At 42.9% G+C, this 21,652-nt stretch overlaps 1 protein-coding gene across 1 annotated transcript in view; it reads left to right on the top strand.

Annotated features, from left to right (window-relative positions):
* Cep97 (centrosomal protein 97) overlaps positions 1-21,343 on the top strand; it is a 34,961-nt gene extending 13,618 nt beyond the window's left edge. The window contains exons 7-11 of the mRNA NM_028815.4: positions 1,664-1,828; positions 2,569-2,693; positions 5,600-6,374; positions 9,601-9,676; positions 15,362-21,343. Of these exons, the coding sequence (NP_083091.1) occupies positions 1,664-1,828; positions 2,569-2,693; positions 5,600-6,374; positions 9,601-9,676; positions 15,362-16,063 (1,843 nt within the window). The 3' untranslated portion in view covers positions 16,064-21,343. The remainder of the gene's footprint in view (positions 1-1,663; positions 1,829-2,568; positions 2,694-5,599; positions 6,375-9,600; positions 9,677-15,361) is intronic.
* The last annotated feature ends 309 nt before the right edge of the window (positions 21,344-21,652 follow it).

Here is a 21,652-nt window from a genome sequence, read left to right as displayed (position 1 = left end):
CCATGCCCAACTACATATATATTGTTTCAACTATGTATGAAAGAAAGGGGGTGGGTTGGGGAATGGAGAGCTGGTTCAGTAGATGTGAGCACTGGCTGTCCTTACTGGGTTCCATTCCCTGTGTCCACAGGGTAGCTCACAACCAGCTGTGACTCCAGTACTATGGCATCCGTTTTAGTATCTTAAAATACCAAGCAAGTTGGTGTCTCAACACTTGGAAGCCTAAGGCAGGGAAGGCTAGTTTTAGCTATGTAGCAAGTTCAGGGCCAGTCCTGGCTATTTGAGACTTTGTCTCCAAAAGCAACAACAAAATGAAACAAAAGCACCAGTCTATTCTATAGGTTGGCTATGCTGACTGAGTAGTTCTCAGACAGTTTCTTGTGTGCTTGGCATCTTCTCCCTTTTATCAATGTTTACATAGGTGGTTGGATATGAAGATGTGATCGGATTCAGTTTTGCGGTTTTATTTATTTATTTATTTATTTATTTATTTATTTATTTATAGACAAGATCTCTCTACATAGTCCTGGCTGTCCTGGAACTTACTATGTAGACCTGGAACTCAGAGATCTGTTTTCCTTTCCCAAACACTGGGATTAAAGGCTTGTGCCACTGTGGCCAGATATTTTTGAGGTTTGAAAGGGAAGACTACTTTGTAGATACTACTAGATTGTACTGAGTCTGGAATGTCTATCTTATTGGTAACAATAAACGATCCATGACTCAAACCATTAATTCTTTAAGGATTACAAAATGGTGAAATTCTGTCACTGTTATTCGTTACATCATGAGAAATGTGTTTACTGATGAAATAAAGTATTAACTATATTTAATTCCCAATACTCAACAGTTTTTAAAAAAATGACCAATTACGTATTTTTTTAAAACTTCCATTAAGAGCTTATGGATTGCTTCTGTTTGACCAAGTAAATGGAGAGAACACTCATTGCTTCTTTGAAAATAATTTTAAAATATTTGGAACCAAATGAAAACATAATACGAAGGGAAGTGAGTTAGGAATATAGATCAGAAAGCAGGGATTGTACCATGTTTGTAATCCTGCTGAGGAGGTGGAGATGGGCAGACGGCTGGAGCTTGCTGGCCAGCCGTCCTAGCCAAAAGGTGAGCTTCGAGAGAGATCTTGTCTCAAAAAATAAAGTGTGTAGCCATAGAAGAAGATACCCAACTTCAGTCTCTGCCTCTACTATACATACACAAGAGTATTCATGCATGTGTGGGAATACACACACACACACACACACACACACACACACACACGTACGTACGTGTGTGCGAGCGCTTGCACTATCTCTCAAAATTAACTTAAGTAATACTTGAGTTGATTCTTTAAAAAGATTTTTAAATTTATTTTACGTATGTGAGTACACTGTAGCTGTCTTCAGACACACCAGAAGAGGACATCAGATCCCATTACCGATGGTTCTGAGCCATTATGTGGTTGCTGAGAATTGAACTCAGGATCTCTGGAAGAGCAAGTCGGTGCTCTTAACTGCTGAGCCATCTCTCCAGCCCTGAGTTTTGTTTTTTGTTTTTGTTTTTTTTTAATGAAAAATATCTCTTGGTTTTTATTAAGTAAATGCTAAAGGAAGATCACTGTTGCTTAGCAATGTCTCTGACCCCTGCGCTGTCTCCTCCTCCTCAGTCTGAAGGCTGAGTGGCTCTATAGTCAAGGCAAAGGGAGATCGTATCGGCCTGGGCAGCACATCCAGCTTGTCCAGTACCTGGCTACAGTCTGTCCTCTTACTTCTGCACTGGGTCTTCAAACTGCAGAGGATGCCAAACTCGAGAAGATTCTGAGCAAGCAGAGGTAAGCCCGTTTGTTTGTGGCAGCTGAGAGCTTTGTTGGTGACTTCCCTGTAGCAGAGGACACACATCTGGATTCGGGCCTCGAGTCACTGCAGAGAAGCTAAGTTACACAGTGTGGCTTGTTCCTTGGCAGTTGCTTTAGCAAACAATGATGGAAGAATGAGTGATTTGTCAACACCAGGGCTATACAGCCTTGGTAGATCTGCCTTGCATGTGTGAGACCCTAGATTTGAGCCTTAACACCTGAAGAAAAGTCCTTGGCCTTTTCATGTAGGCCTCATGTACATATGAAGTGCTACTATTAACAAGCATGGTCACAAGTGTTTAGTAATCGCTTCCCTGGTTGGAGATCCCATCTTTCAATTCAGTTTTTGCATATGAAATTGTGTTCATATAAGGTGGGTGAACAATTAAGTGTATAGATTAAGATAGAGTCTTTTCATGTAAGCTAGATTGGCCTCCGACTCCTTATGTAGAGAAGGCGACTTGGAATGGCTGATTCTGCTGCCTGCACTTCCACAGTGCTGGCTTTACAGGCATGTGTCGCCGTCCCCATTTTTGTCTAACAATTAAAAAAAGAAAAAAATTGAACCTTTTTTCCACAAAGTGTTCAAAGGAGACTTTTGTTCGCCAATGGCTAAAGATCCCCCTCATAAACTTAAGGTTCAGTTACCATTCTTATCTTAGTAGCAGGAAAAAGCTTAGTTTGTGTTAGATGGCAGCACTATCATTGGATTTTAGGTTTCACCAGAGGCAGCTGATGAGCCAGAGCCAAGATGAAGAGTTGTCTCCTCTTGCTGCTGTTGAGACAAGGGTGCACCGTACGCCTGAGTGCTCAAGCCCCGGGCAAGACTTCCAGGAAAGTGGTAAGGAGACTGGGTTTCTACCCAGTGCCTAAGAACAACTTGCTCCACTACATCTCTGCAGTACATTTGACTTGCTGGGTCAAAAAACATTAGTCAGTTTTTGGCAAGGTCTCTCTATGTAGCTGTGACTGGGCTGAAACGCACCGTGTAGCCTCAGGCTGGGCTCAGACTTGCTTCATATCCTCCTGATTTGATTCCTTCCTTCCTTCCTTCCTTCCTTCCTTCCTTCCTTCCTTCCTTCCTTCCTTCTTTTTAATATTTATTGTATGTATGTATGTATGTATGTATGTGAGAGTGTTTGTATGTGTATCACATGCATACAGGAGTCAGAAGAGGGTATCAGATCCCCTGGAACTGTAGTCACAGACAGTTGTGAACCATCGTGTAGGTATTGGGACCTGAACCCTGGACCCTCTGCAAGTGCTGCAAGCAGCAAGTGCTCTTAACCACTGAGCCACTCCCCAGCCCCTCTCTTCCTCTTAAATGCTGAGATATAGCAGACCTGCGCCACTAAGCCTAGTTAAAAGGATGTATTTTTGTAATATTCTATTACTTTAACTTTAGTGAGCATTTGATACTGATTTGTATATGACACACATATATACATATATGTGTGAGTACACATATATGTATATTTTATATATGTATACATATTTCATATATGTGCATACAGATATGTGTATATGGACATTATATTGCTAATTACATTTTAAAAGATTTATTCATGTAATTTATGTATATGAATGTTTTATGTACATCATTATCTGCACAGCAGAAGATGGCATCAAATCATTATAGATAGCTGTGAGCCTCCGTGTGGTTTCTGAGAATTGAACTCAGGACCTCTGGAAGAGGAGCAAGTGCTCTTAACCATTGAGCCATCTCTGCAGCCCCACTATAATTAAATAAAAAAACCCAAACCCTATTATCCTGTATGTGGCGTGTAGGTGGGTATGTGTGCCATGAAGAATGTGTGGAGGATAGGGCATCTCTATGGAGTGGTTTTCTTCTTACCTTTATGTGGGCTTAGGTGATAGAACTCTGGTCTCCAGGCTTGTGCAGCAAGTACCTTCAAGCACTGAGCCCATGTTCCTAATTTGTGTTACTGGGGATTGAGCCTAGGATCTTAGGCATGTTAGGCAAGTCTTCTATGCTTGAATCATAACCCCAGCCTCATATCTCGGATTTTTAAAACTGTTTATTGTAGGGCTGGAGATAGGACTCAGTAGTTAAGAGCCCCTTCTGGGCAACACAGTAGAGCTTGTCCTGGAGACGTGGGTGTGGGAAAGCCTGCCTAAGGGCATGAGAGTGGGGGAGCTGAGGCTAAGTGGGAGAACTGGTCCTGCTGATGTGTGCCCTGGAGAGCTGTAGGCTGAGCAACTCAGCGTCTATCCAGGGCCAGGGCCAGGGCTCCGAGTTGGCCCACTCCAGCATCTATCTCATCTGTCAACTGCTGGAGTGCATGAAGGGGCCAGTCCTGTGGATATGAAGCTTTGTGACCTCCATGGCACAGGACAGCAGTGGGGATGTCTGGGAGGAGGCCTGGGAGGATCCGGTATTGGTAGTGTAGCAGAAGTCAGAGGCCTCGGACCTCACTGCAATGAAGATTTGCAAATAAAGCTATTTGGGCAAAAGGGCATACTGTGTGACATCCTGTGACACACTGCGATGTTTTTTTTTTTTTTTTGAGTTTTTGTTTTCTTTTAGGGAAGGATTACAGGATGGAGGGTAGAGTGGAGGGACGGGGAGCCGAATGGGATTGGGGAGCATGATGTGAAATTCACGAAGAGTCAATAAAAATTTTTAATTAAAAAAAAAATGAGTGCCTTCTGGTCTTCCAGAGGACTAAAGTTCAGCACCCAAGCTCATCAGATTGCTCACAGTCAACTGTAACTCTAGTTATCTAGTTATAAAGAACCCAGTACACTCTTCTGGGGCCACACGCACACACACACACACACACACACACACACACACACACACACATACACGCACACACACACACACACACACACACACGCATACACGCACACACACGCACACACACACACGCATACACACACACGCGCGCGCGCGCACACACACGCACACACACGCACACGCACACGCACACACACGAAAGAAAAAGAAAAAAAACCAGTTTGTGGACAGTTTTCTTTGCACAGACATAGTAATGCTGGCCTTGACTTCAGGAAAGTCCTCTTGCCTCAGCTTCCTTCCCAAGTGGGACTGTAGGCATGAGCTGCCACCACTCCTACTGTAAAAATCATTCCTGTCAGTGCTTCTCTCTCCCTCCCCCTCACTCTCCGTTTTTCCAAGACAGGGTTTCTCTGTGTAGCCCTGGCTGTCCTAGAACTCACTTTGTAGACCAGGCTGGCCTCAAACTTAGAGATCTACTGCTTCTGTCTCCCAAGTGCTGGGATTAAAGGCGTGCCCCTTCCCACCCTTTAATCTGTAATTATTATTTTTTAACTTAAAAAAATTCATGTAACTTCTTTATGTGTATCTTGTCTGCTTGTATGTCCATGTGTACAAGCATTTCTCGTGCCTGCTGAGGCCAGAAGAGGAAATCAGATTCCCTGACACTGGAGTATATGTGAGCCTCCATGTGGGTGCTGGGAATTGAACCCAGGTCCTCTGTAAGAACAGTCAGTCCTCTTAACCACTGAGCCACTCTCCAGCAACAAGAAATTAATTTTCTTAAAAATGTTGGTTTGACATTTTAGTCATGTTTGAGGAAACGGGTTTTTATTGTACTTTACTATATTTTAGGGATTAAATGTCATTAAAAGTCTACAACTAAGGGCTTAGGGAGATGGCTCAGAGGATAAAATGTTTTAAGTATACAATTAAGAAGGCTCTTCGAATAGTTGGTGATTTCAACAACGATCCCTTGAATCTTCTAGAACCTGTCCTCCAAATCAATTCTTGGGTTGGCATCAGCAGTAATGATGATCAGTTATATGCTGTTAAGAATAACTTCCCAGCTGCTGCACACGCTGCAAGATATTCTCGGAATGACCTTCACCTGGAAGACATACAGACAGATGAGGACAAACTAAACTGTAGTCTGCTCTCTTCAGAGTCCACTTTTATGCCAGTTGCTTCAGGACTGTCTCCAGTGTCTCCCACTGTTGAGCTGAGGCTACAGGGCATTAACTTGGGCCTAGAGGATGACGATGGTGCAGATGAGTTCACAAAAGGGCTGGAAAACCAGGACGAGGATAAGGACAAGGAAAAGTCTTTATGGGATATGAGTGAGAGTTGTGTTGAAATGCTGAAACGTAAGATCAGTACAGAAGTAAGTGAGGCAGCTGGGCTGCTGCCTTGTCCCAAGTCAGTGATCATCAGTGCTGCCTTGAAGGAGGATACCCACAGTCTTACATCTCTCCCTGAGTCAGCTGGACACAGTGCGTCTCGTACGGAAGCAAACAGCGAGGAAGCCATGTCTCCTGCCACTTCAGAGAAATTTCCCTGTAGAATTTTGACCCAGAGGCCTGCTGCTTTGGGACAAGATAAAGTCACCCTTCAGAAACTGAATGCAGCTGCCACTAAGCTTCAGGCCTGTTGGAGAGGCTTTTACACCAGGAACTACAATCAGCAAGCCAAAGGGGTGCGCTATGAAATCCGGCTACGCAGAATGCAGGAGCACATTGTCTGCCTAACAGATGAAGTGCGGAGGTAGGCTGTGCTGTTCTGTTGGCTTGGAGTGGCAGGTTCTGAAGTTGTTTTAGAGCTGGGTTGCAGGCCACTGCTATACCTCATCTCCTGTGATGCACTGAAAGCATTTTGAGAGTACAGAGCGTCATATGCATCTCCTTTCCCTGCATGGCAATTAGTGTATAGCCAAAGTATATAGGTGTAATATCACAAAAGATATTGAGTGACTACATCTGTGATTCTCAACACAGAAGCAGATACTGTAGAAAAACTGGACAAGGGGCACATAGAACCAGGTAGCTGACATAAGAGCTAAAGAAAAATACCAGGCATCCAAAGGGACTGAAATTCTGGGCCTAAGGCAGTTCCAGGCCATATTTGATTGCCTCACTGCCAGCCTGTGACATTTAGGAGTTCATTAATACTCCAACTTGTGATGTTTATTAATATTGTGGGCTGCTTAGGAGAAAGTAGCAAAGCAGCCTGAGAAGGAACAGCCGAGAGAGTTTATTATATTCATTTGCAGTGGGGCAAAATATTTCAGGAGAAGTGAGAGGTGCTTCTTGCAGGGTAGAGAAAGCTATGCTAGATTTAGCCAGTGGTTGTTATTGGTGACTGTAGGTGGTGACCTTCAAGGCTGTCCTCAGGTTCCATGATTTGCTAAATGAACTTACAGAACACATTAATTGCTCTGTTCCCAGTTACTTTATTTTAGCAGATACATACAGTTTAAACCAGGGGAAATCACGGAGGAGACTGGTGCGGCCTCCAGGTGCCGTCTTCCAGTTACCTCCTAGCTTCCTTCCTTCCCATCACTGTGATGTGTGATGACGCCAACCAGAGGTGCTTCCCTGAGCATTTCAGGCCATGGTTTTTATTGGGGTTGGTTATTTAAGAATTGTGTGCTCATGTGACTGATTTTTTTCAGATTTCTCGTTCCCTGGAGGTAAACTGGTACATGTGTGTGAGGGCCCCAGGGAATGAAATGGGTGTTCACTAGGAATCACATTGTTAGCATAAGTCTGGTGCAACTCAATACCTCAGGTATACAGAGTCTCTTCTGGTACATATTTCAAGGGTTGGAGGTTGCTGTCCTCCCTGTCCTGTATCAGAACATGAAGGGCACAGACATCCTACATCCCAGTTCTTATGGGTTACTTTTCACTGCACAGTAAGTTTCCTGAGAGTGGCTTTAATGGTGTGGAGGGGATGAAAGCCAGTTTGGGAGGGATTGGATAATGAATAAAAAAGTAAAGAGCTTAGAGAATGAGTGGCGCCAGTGCTTTGAGAATGTTACTTTAATGAGGAAGAGAGAGCAGGGAGTTGCTGGTAAGGGAACACATAGGTAAAGGCGGTTTCCTACTGTGTGGGTTCCAGGAATTGAACTCCTCAGTCTTCCAGTCTTGTTGTCAGGCACCGTTTCTCACTGAGGCATCTTTCCAATCCCTGGAATAAGTTTTAAAAGTGGTGTAGTTAAAATGTTGGGGAATAGGGTGAGGTTATGACAGTAGATTCACGGGGTAAGCTGTTCTTAGGTAGAACATCTATTTAAATACTGAGTCAAAAGCAAACAACAGGAATGGGGCAGAGAGAAAGACTAGTCCTGAGACATCATGGACATGTGAGGGGAATTTATCAAGATAGGAGGCATCCTTAGAGGAGCATCTTGGGGTTCCTATTGCTGTGCTAAAACACCATGACTGCAAGCAACTTGGGGATGAAAGGGTTTAGCCCATCTTAAAACTCTCTGGTCACACTTGATCACTAGGGAAATCGGTACAGGAACCCAGAGCAGGACCCTGGAGTCAGGAACTGAAACAGAAGCCATATGGAGGAACACTGCTTATTGGCTTGCTCCTTAGAGCTTGCTCAGTTTCCGCAGGCTGCTTGCTTGATTGCTTCAATTCTTTTGATTGAAAGTAATTTTTTTTCATACAATATATTCTGATTATGGTTTCCCCTCCCACATCCCCTCTCTCACGGAATGGACCTTAAATGCAATCAGTGGATGCTCACCCTTACAACATTTGTGCAACTATTGCACCAGTGTCTCGTGCATCAGCCTGCTTTTTCATATACCTCAGAGCCATCTGCCCCAAGTTGGCAGCACCACAGTGGGCGAGGCTTTCCCATAGTCATCATTAATCAAAAAAATGCCCCACAGACTTGCCTATAGGCCAATCCTATAGAGCCATTATTTCAATTGAGACTTCCCAGATATGTCTGGGTTTGCAGCAAGTTGCAAAAGAACTCAACCAGGACAAGAAGTGAGGTCGAAGAGTCAGTTGGAAATAGCAGAGAGGAGCAGTTGGATGATCCTGCTGCATAAAAGAAAAAAAGGCTTCTGCTTGAGAGAGCTACAATGTTTGCACAAATGGGTCTGTTTTGGCTAAGGAAAAGTTCAAAGAAAGATAGTCTATAAGGGAGTTTGCCGCTTACAATTCAGGGCTGTCAGATGGCACAATCGAATGTCTTAGAGAGTCTAGAGAAAATGTCTAATGGTGTTGGAAGTTCTGAGAAAGGATAAGGTATATCTCAGGGGTAGAGTCTCTGTCTAGCATGTACAGAATCCTGGTTTCTAGTTCCAGTCCTACAAAAATTAAAAAGCAAACACAAAACAAGCTTGAGGATAAAGTAGGGTGATATTCAGAATGGAAATGGGCGGCTAAGAAAGCCTTTGCTTGGGAATAGGCCTAAGAACCGAGATGCCATCAGTGATCTCGGAGTCTATGAGAGGAAAGAGCAGATAGAAGAAGTCTGTGATACCAGAGTGTCAGGAAGAGGGCAAGTGGAAAGTGATGGCTGCTGGGTTAGTTCTGCTGGTGCCTTAGGAGAGAGACCCTTGCTCACCTGGGGTCCTGAGCACTGAGGGGTGATCATTAACTGGAAGCTTTGACTAACCAGCCTTTCCTATGCCGCCCATTAACTTGTGTTTGGCTGGGAATTGAAGGGCAGATAAAGAGATGTTTAATACATAGGCGTATGTACACACACACACACACACACACACACACACACACACACTCATACAAACATTTCTCCCATCGGCAATACTTTATACAGTGAATATGTGAATTTCAATTTCAGACACATCTTATTTGGCTTCTGTTTTGAAGCATGGTTTTAAATAAAAGTGGAAACAGTTGTTATGAGGTTATTAATCTCTTTCTAATGCATTTGTTCAGTAGTTTTAACAGGACATTTAAATCAACGTGTTCTTCCTTATGAATCTTTTGAATCACTGTAGGTTGAGAAAAGAAAGAGATGAAGAACGTGTGAAGACTTTTGTGCAAGAAGAGGCTGTCAGGTTCCTTTGGAACGAGGTAAACCCCTACTGATAATTCCTCTAGTATCTGTGAACAGAGAAAATTTCTAGCCAGTGAGACCAAAGTTATTTTTTTTAACTTCTTATTGATTCTTTGTTAGTCTCATATATACCCCACTCCCACTCATCTCGTTCCCTCGGACCTGCCCGTGGTCCTTTGAAAATAAAAAAATGCACAAACAACAACAACAAAACAAACAAAACAAAACAAAACAAAGCATAGAAAACATCTCGTGGGGCTGGAGAGATAGCTCAATGGACTGCTTTTCTGAAGGTCCTGAGTTCAAATCCCAGCAGCCACATGGTGGCTCACAACCATCTGTAATCTGTAATGAGATCTGATGCCCTCTTCTGGTGTGTCTGAAGGCAGCTGCAGTGTACTTACATATAATAACAAATAAATCTTAAAAGAAAAAGAAAAAAGAAAACATTTTGTGGAAGCTGTAGTGTGTCACAGTGTGTCCCACTGTGTGTCCCTTCTCTCCATACATCTTCACTTGCAAATGTTCACTGCAGTGCACCATTAGTCTAGTTTGAGGTCTCTGGCTTCTGGGATACCATCAATATTGTCCTCACCAGGACTCCTCTTGAATTATCTATGTCGTGGGGATCCTGCAGCTTTGGATTAATAGGACTGGCCCTTTCATGTGCCCCAACGTTCTCAGATGATGAAAATTTTGGAGTGGGCTAACTCAAAGCCCCGGATCTGGGCCTGTGTGGTAGCTGAGCTGGTCAGCGGCCTGGCTCTCCTTTGGCCACGCCACCAGGGTTATTCTGCTGCACTGCTTTATCCAGGCCGCCCATCGGCAGGAGGCAGGGTCTGGTCTGCTCTCCTGTTCTCATGCCCTCTGGCTAGCTCACTGGTACTTACGCCTCCACAGCCAGCTCTACTGTGCTGCCCAGTCAAGGTACAGGGCACACTCTCCTGAGTGCTGCAGCCACTGAGGGACTGGGTCAGCTCTCCTACTCTTGCCCTGGGGTGGGTCGCCTGGGCCTCCTCCACCAGGGCCAGCACTACTGTGTTGCCCAGGCAAGGTACCCGGCCTGCTCTGCTCTCCCGAGTGCTGCAGCTGTGCTCCAGCCAGTGAGGGAGAGTTTCAGCTCACCCTCTGTCGTGACCCTCTGTGGCGAGGGGTGAGGAGGCTGGAGGCCAGAGGGCATCATACCTACACCACTTCAAGACAGATGAGGGGTGGGGCAAGCTCTCCCTGTCTTTGTCCTCGGGGCCAGAGTCCTTGTTTAGTAATTCAGGACAGAGATTTGGAGTCAGCAAAAAGAAAGACTCTGACCACTGGTTGACCATCAAGCAATTGGCCCCGAATAGCTCCATTATTTATAATTTACTTATACAGAAATTTAGAGCATTCAAACATGCAGTTTCAGATTTTTCTTTAATCATTATCCAAAAATCTCAACAAGTATTTATTAAAATTCATGTTAAGTTCCCCTTATTTCCTTGTGGTCAGTAGCCTTTTACCATAGCTAAGCAGTATAGTATTATAATCCAAATGATTATGTCATAGCTAAGCACCTGAATATTGTAAGCTAAATGATTTAAATATTGTATTGCAAGCCAAATGGTTATATCTAGGCAGGCATGATCCAGTGTGAATTGTGCACAGTCCGGCAGCAGACATGCAGTTTCAAAGTAAAAGACCTTTAGAATCCAAGCTTTTTTTTTTTTTTAAGATTATTTATTTTCTTTATATGAGTACACTGTTGCTGTCTTCAGATGCACCAGAAGAGGGCATCAGATCTCATTGCAGATGGTTGTGATCTACCATGTGGTTGCTGAGAATTGAACTCAGGACCTCTGGAAGGTCTGAGGTCAGTGCTCTTATCTGCTGAGCCATCTCTCCAGCCCCAGGATCCAAACTTTTAACAGAAGTATAATCTCTGTATTTTCTGATTCAACATGCTCACAATGGATTTTAAGTTGTCTTTATGCCATAATCTGTCGAGTTTTACAGGATGTTCCTGCCTATACAACTTTTCCATAAAGAGTAGAAACTAAGAATTAACACTTTCCCATCAACTTTTACTGTTCCCCTCACCTAAGACAAAGATGAATCTATCCAATTTATGTTTCTTTTAAGAGCACAGAAAATTTTACTTACTAACTTATCCTGAGAATGAACTAACTTGTTCTGAGAATAAACTAACTTGTCCTGAGAATGAACTAACTTGTCCTGAGAATGCACTGTTGACCTCTAGGCCCTGTCACTTTAGGCTCTATCTTCTAGGTCTTAAACGTCTGTCTCTTCCATATATTGGCAGGTTTAAGTCCTCAGAAGTAGTTGATGTTTCCAAGACCCTTCGTCTTTCTTCACAGATCAGTTTTTGAGACCATCTAATAAGGGATTTATAAAGGCCTTGGTCAGTCATGTCTTTTCTTAACTTTTAAGTAAGCAAGAGTCAAGGCCCCCTCTCCCTAGGATTGAAGCAGACGTTCTGGATATCATTCCCACTGGGCCTTGCCAGGTGGGAGAACAGCTCCAAGGGCCTTGCCTCCAGGAGGGCATTCCCAGAACATCATGCACCTTTCCCAGGAGAGACAACATGGCTCCCACTACTCACCGATGCCCCTCCACCAGGCCTGCTCTCCTGAGTGCTGCAGCCTGCGAGGGGCAGAGACTGAAGTCATTATTTTTTTTTAAAGATTCATTTATTATTATTTATAAGTACACTGTACCTGTCTTCAGACACTCCAGAAGAGGGTGTCAGATCTCATTACAGATGGTTGTGAGCCACCATGTGGTCTCAGGACCTCCAGAAGAGCAGTCAGTGCTCTTAGCCGCTGAGCCATCTCACCAGCCCCGACTGAAGTCATTTTGAGGCTTTGGTTTTATTAGTACTTTAAAACTTTAAAAAATGCCGGGCGTGGTGGTGGCGCACGCCTTTAATCCCAGCACTCGGGAGGCAGAGGCAGGCGAATTTCTGATTTCGAGGCCAGCCTGGTCTACAAAGTGAGTTCCAGGACAGCCAGGGCTATACAGAGAAACCTTGTCTCGAAAAACAACAAAAAACAAAACAAAAACAAAACAAAAATCTTTAAAAAATAACAGTATTACTAATACTGAAATGCTCTATTAAAAACTTCTAGTAATAATTTCTTAGACATATCTTAACAAATAACTTTTTATAATTATATACAACTTATAAAATTAAAAGATAATTTAAAAGATTTTTTTAAAATTTACCATTAGTAGGGAACTGGTTAAATTATAAAAATAACAGAAAGCAACAGTACTACAGAGTACTATGGGATAATTAAAATGGATGAAGTAGGAATATGGACTGGAAAGATCCTCAGGATAATGCTAAATGATAACTTCAGAAGGCAGAATCCAACATCCATTTGGTTTTAAAACAGTTTTCTCAACTTATGGGTCTCTACCTCTTGGGGTTAAAGAGCCTCTTCACATGGGCTGCATAGGAGATATTCTACATATCAGACATTTACTGTACTGGCTGGTTTTGTGTGTCAGCTTGACACAGGCTGGAGTTATCACAGAGAAAGGAGCCTCCCTTGAGGAAATGCCTCCATGAGATCCAGCTGTGAGGCATTTTCTCAATTAGTGATCAAGGGGAGAGGGCCCATCCTATCGTGAGTGGTGCCATCCCTGGACTGGTAGTCCTGGGTTCTATAAGAAAGCAAGCTGAGCAAGCCAGTAAGTAACATCCCTCCATGGCCTCTGCATCAGCTCCTGCTTCCTGCCCTGTTTGAGTTTTGGTGATGAACAGCAATGAGGAAATGGAAGCTGAATAAACCCTTTCCTCCACAACCTGCTTCTTGGTCATGATGTTTGTGCAGGAATAGAAACCCTGACTAAGACATTTACATTACAATTTATAACAGTAGCAAAATTACCGTTACAAATTAGCAGTGAAAATAGTTTTATGGTTGTGGGTCACCACAACAGGAGCAACTGTATGAAAGGGCATTAGGAAGGTGGAGCAGCACTGTTTTCAGAGCTCTCTGAGGGCCAGTGAGCTAGTTCACTGGACGAAGCTGTAGGCCATCAAGCTAGCCAAGCTGAGTTTGGACCCTGGGACCACGTGATGAGAGGCAAGGACCAGCTCCTGCAGGCTGTATGTGCCCCCCTCCAGAACTAAAGAAAAATTAAAAATTGAAAATATGTATGAAAACTATACATGTTTGAAAATACATAGAAAAAAATTCTGAAAAGATACATTTTAGACTACTATCAGAAAGTACCTCAATGGCACAGAGCTGTATAGTGAGAACCTGCCTCAAAAAAAGACAAGAAATTCCCCTGGAGAGTAGTCAAAGTGAAACTAAAACTTCTCTATTTGGCTTTCTCCTCTCCCCAGCTATCTTTATCTACTTCATTTTATTTTATCTTACTCTATTTTTGAGATAGGTTCTCATGTGGTCGAGGCTAGCCACACACTCACTCTAGCTAAGGGTGACCTTGAACTCCTGATCCTCCTGCCTGCATCCCCCAAGTGGTGGGATTACAGGTGTGCCCCATTACAACTGATTTGTGTAGTGCTGGGGTTTGAAACCAGCACCTCGTGTATGCTAGGCAAGCACTATACCAGCTGCAATTAAAAAAATAAACATTTCTGTGTATGGGTGTTTTGCCGGAGTGTATGCATGTGACCTATGTGTGTACGGTGCCCTTGGGGCCACAGGTGAGTGTGGAAGCCTCACACCTGGAGATGTGTACCGTTGTGACCTGCTGTGTGGGTGTACCGTTGTGACCTGCTGTGTGGGTGTACCTTTGTGACCTGCTGTGTGGGTGTACCGTTGTGACCTGCTGTGTGGGTGTACCGTTGTGACCTGCTGTGTGGGTGTACCGTTGTGACCTGCTGTGTGGGTGTACCGTTGTGACCTGCTGTGTGGGTGTACCGTTGTGACCTGCTGTGTGGGTGTACCGTTGTGACCTGCGTGGGTGTTGGGAACTGCTCTCCTACAGTCAAGAATAGCTTGTCTTTTTAACTACTGAGCCCTTTCCCACCCTTGCCTTTTTGTTGTTGCTGTTTTTGTTTGCTTGTTTGGTTTGCTTTGTGAGACAGGGTTTCTCTGTGTAGATCTGGCTGTCCTGGAACTCACTCTGAAGACCAGGCTGACCTCAAGCTCTCGAAGATCTGCCTGCTTCTGCCTCCCAAGTGCTGGGATGAAAGGCGTGTGCCACCACCGCTCAGCTTGCAATTTTTATAGTAAAAAATTGAAATTATTTTTATAACTTTAAAATATTAAGGGCCATATTGTCAAGAACTTGGGGTATTTTTAGTCATTTTAGAAAGTTATAAATACTACATTTTAAAATAACTGGAAACCCCATGTCTGCATCTATATCTAAAATAGACTCATTTTAGAAGATGCACTTAGACTCAGAGGTGCTAATCGGCCCTTATCGACTAGATGTTGTCTATATTTTGCACATTATCGATCCGTTAGTGAGAAAGATGCTGTCGTATTTCTCCCGTGAAGCAGGAGAACTGCTATGGCCTTCCTCTCGTGCTGGGGGTTACGCTTTGCTGCCAAGGACATAAAACACTGTGCCTGCCCAGTTAGGCTGGGGTCAGCCCTGTGAAGGGATTAGACGGGTAATGAATGCAGGCAACTGCAGGACTTCTGTGGGGGAAAAGCTCTGGACATTTAAAAAAGACAGGCTGTTTACTTTCTACTAAAACTGTGTGTCCTGGTTTCCAGGTAAGATCTGTACAAGCTTGGCAGCAGACAGTGGAACAGCGTCTGGCTTCCTGGCCGCCCGACGTGCCTCCTATATCAAGTACTCTGGCGTCACCCAAGCCCCCGTTATTTCCACATCATCAGGACCCCTCTTCGGATCAGAGTTCGGACTGGCTCGTTGCTGAGGACGAAGCTGCGCAAGGGAGATCAGCGCCAGACTTTCCCGACTCTGGGTTTCACTCCTCCCTGACAGAGCAAGTTCCCTGTCTGCAGGATTCGTTGGATTTTGAAAAGAGTTCGGTAGAAAGCAGCGAAAACTCCGTGTTGGGGAATTCCGCTGACACGGTGAAATGCGTCAAAGACCGAGACTCGGAGGCCACAGCCGAGGAGCACAGTGACTGCAGTAGGGAGAGCTCAGCCAGTGAGCAGGACAACACTCTGCTCCAACAGTATTTAACCTCCGTCCAGCAGCTGGACGATGCCGCAGAGGCGGCCGATTCTGACGATGTGGCAGGAGACGGTAAGCGTCACCTCGCTTGTTCTCCGGAAAGGTTTGACGCCTCCTCTGACAGTGAGACTCATAGAGTGGCCTCTACTTCACAGGATGAAATTAGCCAGACGCCAGAGAATTGTCAGTTAAACGAAGAAGCCCAAGGGCAGCCTCCGGAGTGTGACCCTGCCTTTCAGGGGTTGCATGTGGGTGTCACTGTGCAGCCTGTCTGATTTACTGGGGAGCAGAAATTCAATTCGATTTTCTTATGTTTTCAAGTGTCTCTTTTGCAGGGGAGCAACCCTTTCCCCCATTTTGTTATTATTTATATACAACTTGTTTCCTTGTCCCACACTTTTTAGATATTAGCTACTGAACTACGTCTTCATTTTCATTGTACTACTGTACTAAACAATATTGATATTAAAAGGCATATGCACTTTATTTCTTAATAATTACACCAATAATGTTTCCTTTACATCCGTACTGCCTTTCAGGAACAGTTCCTTGCAGTAGTTTTGGTGATTTAAGTAGGAGAACTTGGCTCTTGTTAGTCACATGGTAAGGGATGGAATATGTAAGGCACGGCTAGGGTGAGGACTATGGAAAAGTGAAATTTCCCAGGCAGTCTCCTTGGCCTAAAACTGTGGCTTTCCACCCTTTGTGTTAAGGAAAGCCTTCTTGTATAAGAACACTTAGGGAGAATAAGGTTTAGTGTGTGTGTGTGTGTGTGTGTGTGTGTGTGTGTGTGCGCGCGCGTGCCTTATGTGTGCGTGCTGGCATTTAAAAGTCTGAGCCTGGAGAATGGTCAGCATGTGCCCGGCCATTGAGCTGCTCACCTAACTCCCAGATCGTAAGACTTTTAAGTGGGTGATTAAATTGCCTCATGACAAACATTAGCTAATTTGTGGATCAGTTTTGAAGTAAGGTATTCCATCAGGATTAAAATCAAGCTTGCTCGGGCAAGTATCTTTCTCTTTGCTATGGAGAAAGGAGACATAGAGTTAGTCACTTGGAACCATGCTGTTCAAATGCCTCTTTTCATTATGTACTCTTTTAGGCTGTTGACATTTATGTGCCAATACTTTGGGGAAGAAGTAGATCGTAAGAAATCAATATGTATTCATCATTATGGTCTTGCTTTTATTTCTATATATACTTCACCAGAAGAGCCAAAGCTACACTTCACAGTGTGTGTGTGTGTGTCTGTGGACCACAGGAGTTACAGCCCTGTGCATGCCCCATGGAGCTGTGTCTCAGTCCTTATTTCACTCGTGACCTTTGTCCCTTAGTGAAGAACGTTTAAAATCCTGATAGACTGCAAATGTTGTTTTTTTCCTGAAGAATTTTTTTTATCTAATCTCTGAAAAGTGCCATATTCGAAGGACAATGTACTGGTGACTAAGAAAAGATAAATCCAGCTGGGCTTGGTGGCGCATGCCTTTAATCCCAGTGCTTGGGAAGCAGAAACAGGCAGCTCCCATGAGTTCAAGGACAACCTGGTTAAAAGTAGGTGCTAATATCATCCATTATTCTATTAAAGCCATTAGAGCCCTTTAATTGAAAGTATATAAAAACAAAAGTTCTGGTCCTTCCAGAATAGAGTTGAGGACCATGTGGTACTTGCTGAGAGGAACAGCTCTACCTTATGGCGAGCTGAATTCATAAACACATAGTACTCAGGTTGAGAAGGCTTGCATTTCATTCTCAGAAATCCAGAGTCCTTTGACAAGGACATGTTTTCTGGGTTTTATAAACAGAACAAGTCTTGAGTTCAAACTATTTCCTCTAGTATAGATGTGTACTATTGAATGCTTGATTGATTAAAACTGAAAAGTTAACTCTGAATAATAATTACCTTTTATAATTTTGCATTTCTTTTAAAATACTTAATTTGTATGCGTGTGTTTGTGTGTGTGATAGTGTCTGTCTGAGTGTATGAGAATATGTGTGTATGTGTGAGAGAGTATATATGTGTGTGCTGTGTATGTGTGAGAACTTGTATGTGTATGTGAGAGCTTGTGTGTGTGAAAGAGAGAGTGTGTGTGTTTGTGTGTGAGAATTTGTGTGTGTATATGTGCAAGGGAGAGTATTTATGTATGTGTGTGTGCCTGCTGGAGGAAGCCAGAGGTGGGTGTCAGCTCCCTTGAACCTGGAGCTGACAGGTGTTTGTAAACCGTCCCTCAACCCTACCTTTTTTATTCCTTTTTCAATAGGCAATAAGAATTTTTCTTATTTTTCTATTTTTACAGTTAAGTGCCTCATTTGCTGCCCACAGGTAAAGAAAAACATCTCACTGAGGTAGCACCAAAACTGTTTCACGGCACATTAATTTCAGAAAAGTGGCTCCAGCGCTACGGTTGAGCGTCCCAGAGCGCCGTTCTGGTAGTTGCTTTTTCCTTTTCTTAAGTCATGGAATCTAGTCAGATCTAGCCATTTCATCTGATAGACACTGTCAGCAGAACTTATTGTTCTTTTGTCTGGTTTTCTAGTCTGAAAATGGCATTCAACATATTTTTTTTGTGAAAAACTTGGCAGAATATGCTAATTGCTCATATTCTGCTCTACCTCTCTCTTATTTTATCTCAGTTTAGAAGTATGGGAATGTGAAGTCGCCTGCTTCGAGCTGCAGAGAATCTTGACTATAGGTGAAAATGCAATATGCCAGAATGTAGGAAAACTAAGACAGAGACCTAACGTATTTTTATTGGTTTATAGAATTTAAAGGTAACTAAGGGATAGTAATTTATGTGACTCTGGATTATTTATTAGTCTGGCTGGGAAGGGAACAGACTAGGGAGTCTGGGGAGTTGAACTTTGAACTTGGCTTTTTTTGATAAGAGATTTTTGTTCAGCTGTGCTGCTTTGGCTCAGATACATTCTCGCATTATGGAGGACTTGTCACTTCGAGTTACTGCAGAGGCATAAACTTGTACCACATAGGCAGGCAAGACTGGCACATGCCTTTAGTCTCAGCCTGTGCGACGAGGCAGATACAGGCAGATCTCTGAGTTTGAGACCAGCCTGGTCTACACAGAGAAACCCTGTTTCAAAAAACGAAACGAAACCAAACAAAACGCCCACAAGCCTCCTACCACCACCCCCCCGCAAAAAAAAAAAAAAAAAAAAAAAAAAAAAACTCGTCATACCCTGTGAAAATCAGAAGGAATCTTGAGATTATCTGTTGCCATTACTATTGTTGTTATTATTATCGCTATTATTATTGTACAATGTAAAAGAGATGCTGGCCTTATGGCAGCGACTGACTGTTTCATTGTGCAGAGGAAACAGCAACCCAGGGATGATAACCAGCCTGTGTAAGGTTGCGGTAGCCAGCAGTAAACTGGAAACATGTTCGTGTATTTCAAGCTTTCCATAACCTTCTCTGTCCATCTTTACAGGAATGAGTAAGTTGCTGCATTTTAAACAGGAAAAACAGCTTTTAAGAGAGGCCCTTTAATGGCAGAGTTGTAGCAAACAGCTAAATCTTTCAGAACCTTGAATGAATGTTCTCCAAAAAAACCAAATGGGACTTTCTTAAAGTTGTTTGTATGAAGCAATAATAGCAGCCGGAAATGGCAGTGCACACTTCGTTTTTTTGTTTGTTTTTTGTTTTTTGAGACGTGGCTCTGTAGACCAGGCTAGCCTCTAACTCAGAGATCCTCCTGCCTTTGCCTAACGAGTGCTCGAATTAAAGGCATGCAGCATCACAGCCCAGCAGCGATACACACTTGTAATCACAGCACTTGGGATGCCGAGGCAGGAGGATCTGAGAGTTCAGGGCCACCTTCAGCTACATAGTGAGATTCAGGCTAACCTGGGCCACCAACAGCAATAGTAAAGTTAAAATTTTAGGAAAGAATCACTGTATCTTAATCATTTATTTGATGACAGCTAATCTTATAGATTACCAAAGCAGATAAAATTTTCTCAAGAAATACTGAATTTGATGCTTCATGTTGCCTTTTATAGAGCAACAGATGGTAAGAATTTTACACTCCTGGTGTGAGAAAGATCTAATCATGACAGCTGATAATATTCAAATAGTTTGCCCTTATACGTCTAACTATATAGGACACTATAGTATGCATGTTTTAGAAAATGTTTGGCCACATGGTTGTTTATTTGTAAATAACTCTGTTCTTTGATTATATGGTGCTGTTCTTGACTGTATGTTTTCCCTGGGTTTAGTTTAGGTTATTTTCAAAACACAAGCATCATAACTTTTCTGTTATCTATTTATGGCAAGTCTTCTACTTTTCATAAATGCTTTCAGGAATATACAGCTTTAAATATTATACTATCTCTCTTGGTAATTTTTTTATGTAAAATATTAAGATTGGATTTATAATAATAATATATATTTTTCCTGAAGTGGGAAGGGGAAAGCAGTCATTGGATTAGTTTCCATTCATAAAGAAATACGAGGCTCAGTTACACGGTTGTTTAATGTATATTCTTTGTTTTGTTTTGTTTTTCTTTTTTTCGAGACAGGGTTTCTCTGTATAGTCCTGGCTGTCCTGGAACTCACTTTGTAGACCAGGCTGGCCTCGAACTCAGAAATCTGCTTGCCTCTGACTCCCAAGTGCTGGGATTAATGTATATTCTTATTTTGCCACATCTGTGTTAAAAGAAGTTTATTGTAGTTATGTTTTTAACTTTAAATACATAGTACTTTTATTTTTTTGAGACAGGGTCTGTCTAAAAAGCCCTGGTTGTCCTGGAACTCACTCTGTAGACCAGGCTGGCCTAGAACTCAGAGATTGTGTTTGCCTCTTCCTCCCAAGTGCTGGGATTAAAGGCATGCACTACCGTGCCCAGCCGTGGCGCCCTTGTTCTTGAAGTGAAGCAGAAGTAGTTTGTAAGGAACATTTTCAATTTTTTTTTTCTTTTTTTGAGGTGAGGGTCTCATTATGTTGTCTAGGGTTGGTCTTGAACTCCTGGCCCCAAATGATCCTCTTGCCTCAACCTCCAGAGTAGTTGGGACTATAGGCACAGAAACATTTAAATTGAGAATTTTGGTGATAAAGTCTATTGTGCCATATTACAGTTAAGCGTCATGTAAACAAGGTGGGCCTCATAGTCCTGGAGAGAAACTGACCCCCATCTTTCTAGGCCGAGGCGCTTCTTATTGTTAATGGGTGGAATCACACTGGACTTTAATTCTTTTCATTAATTTTAGTGGATAGAGGGGATTGCTCCTTAGAGTGGCCTTGTCAGTACATTTCTTTGGATGTTTTGTAATATTTGTGTGTGTGGTGCTAGCATGCTAGACAAAGCACGGTACCACTTTACAACATTGCAGCCCCGTGTTCCAGATTATCATTAGTGTCGGCAAGAAGAGTTTAAAGATAATTTGATTTTGCACCATTTCTTGATTTTTTTTCAATGTTGGTACAAACAGTAAGACTTAAGGTGGCTGAAGTCTGTTTTATGAAGGCTTTTCTATTTTATATTGTGCTCTTCATTTGTATTTGAGTCTGTCTAATTTGAAATAAAAGCTTTATACATTTAGGTGTGATATCTGGTTATTTCAGTGATTAGCCGAAGTTATTACTCATTGTGCTCACAGTTAATTGGTAGATAAAGTTTAGAACAATTTTACTTCAGAAAATTTAGAGTGTTGACATCGTATATAGAAAGCATGAGACTCCTTGCCAAAGCATTGTCCTTTCTCCACAAAAGAAGCACTGGGAGTTTATCCCAGGCACCTCTTACGTAGTCCTTTGAGGGTGAGTTCATTTAGAAGCATGCTCAGCTAAGAAGTAGATTCCTAGCTGGGCGTGGTGGCGCACGACTTTAATCCCAGCACTCCGGAGGCA

This window comes from Mus musculus, chromosome 16 (genome assembly GCF_000001635.26).
Source record: "Mus musculus strain C57BL/6J chromosome 16, GRCm38.p6 C57BL/6J".
Lineage (NCBI taxonomy): Eukaryota > Metazoa > Chordata > Mammalia > Rodentia > Muridae > Mus > Mus musculus.
The sequence above is the reverse complement of the archived record's forward strand: the minus strand, read 5'-3'. Positions and strand labels throughout refer to the sequence as shown.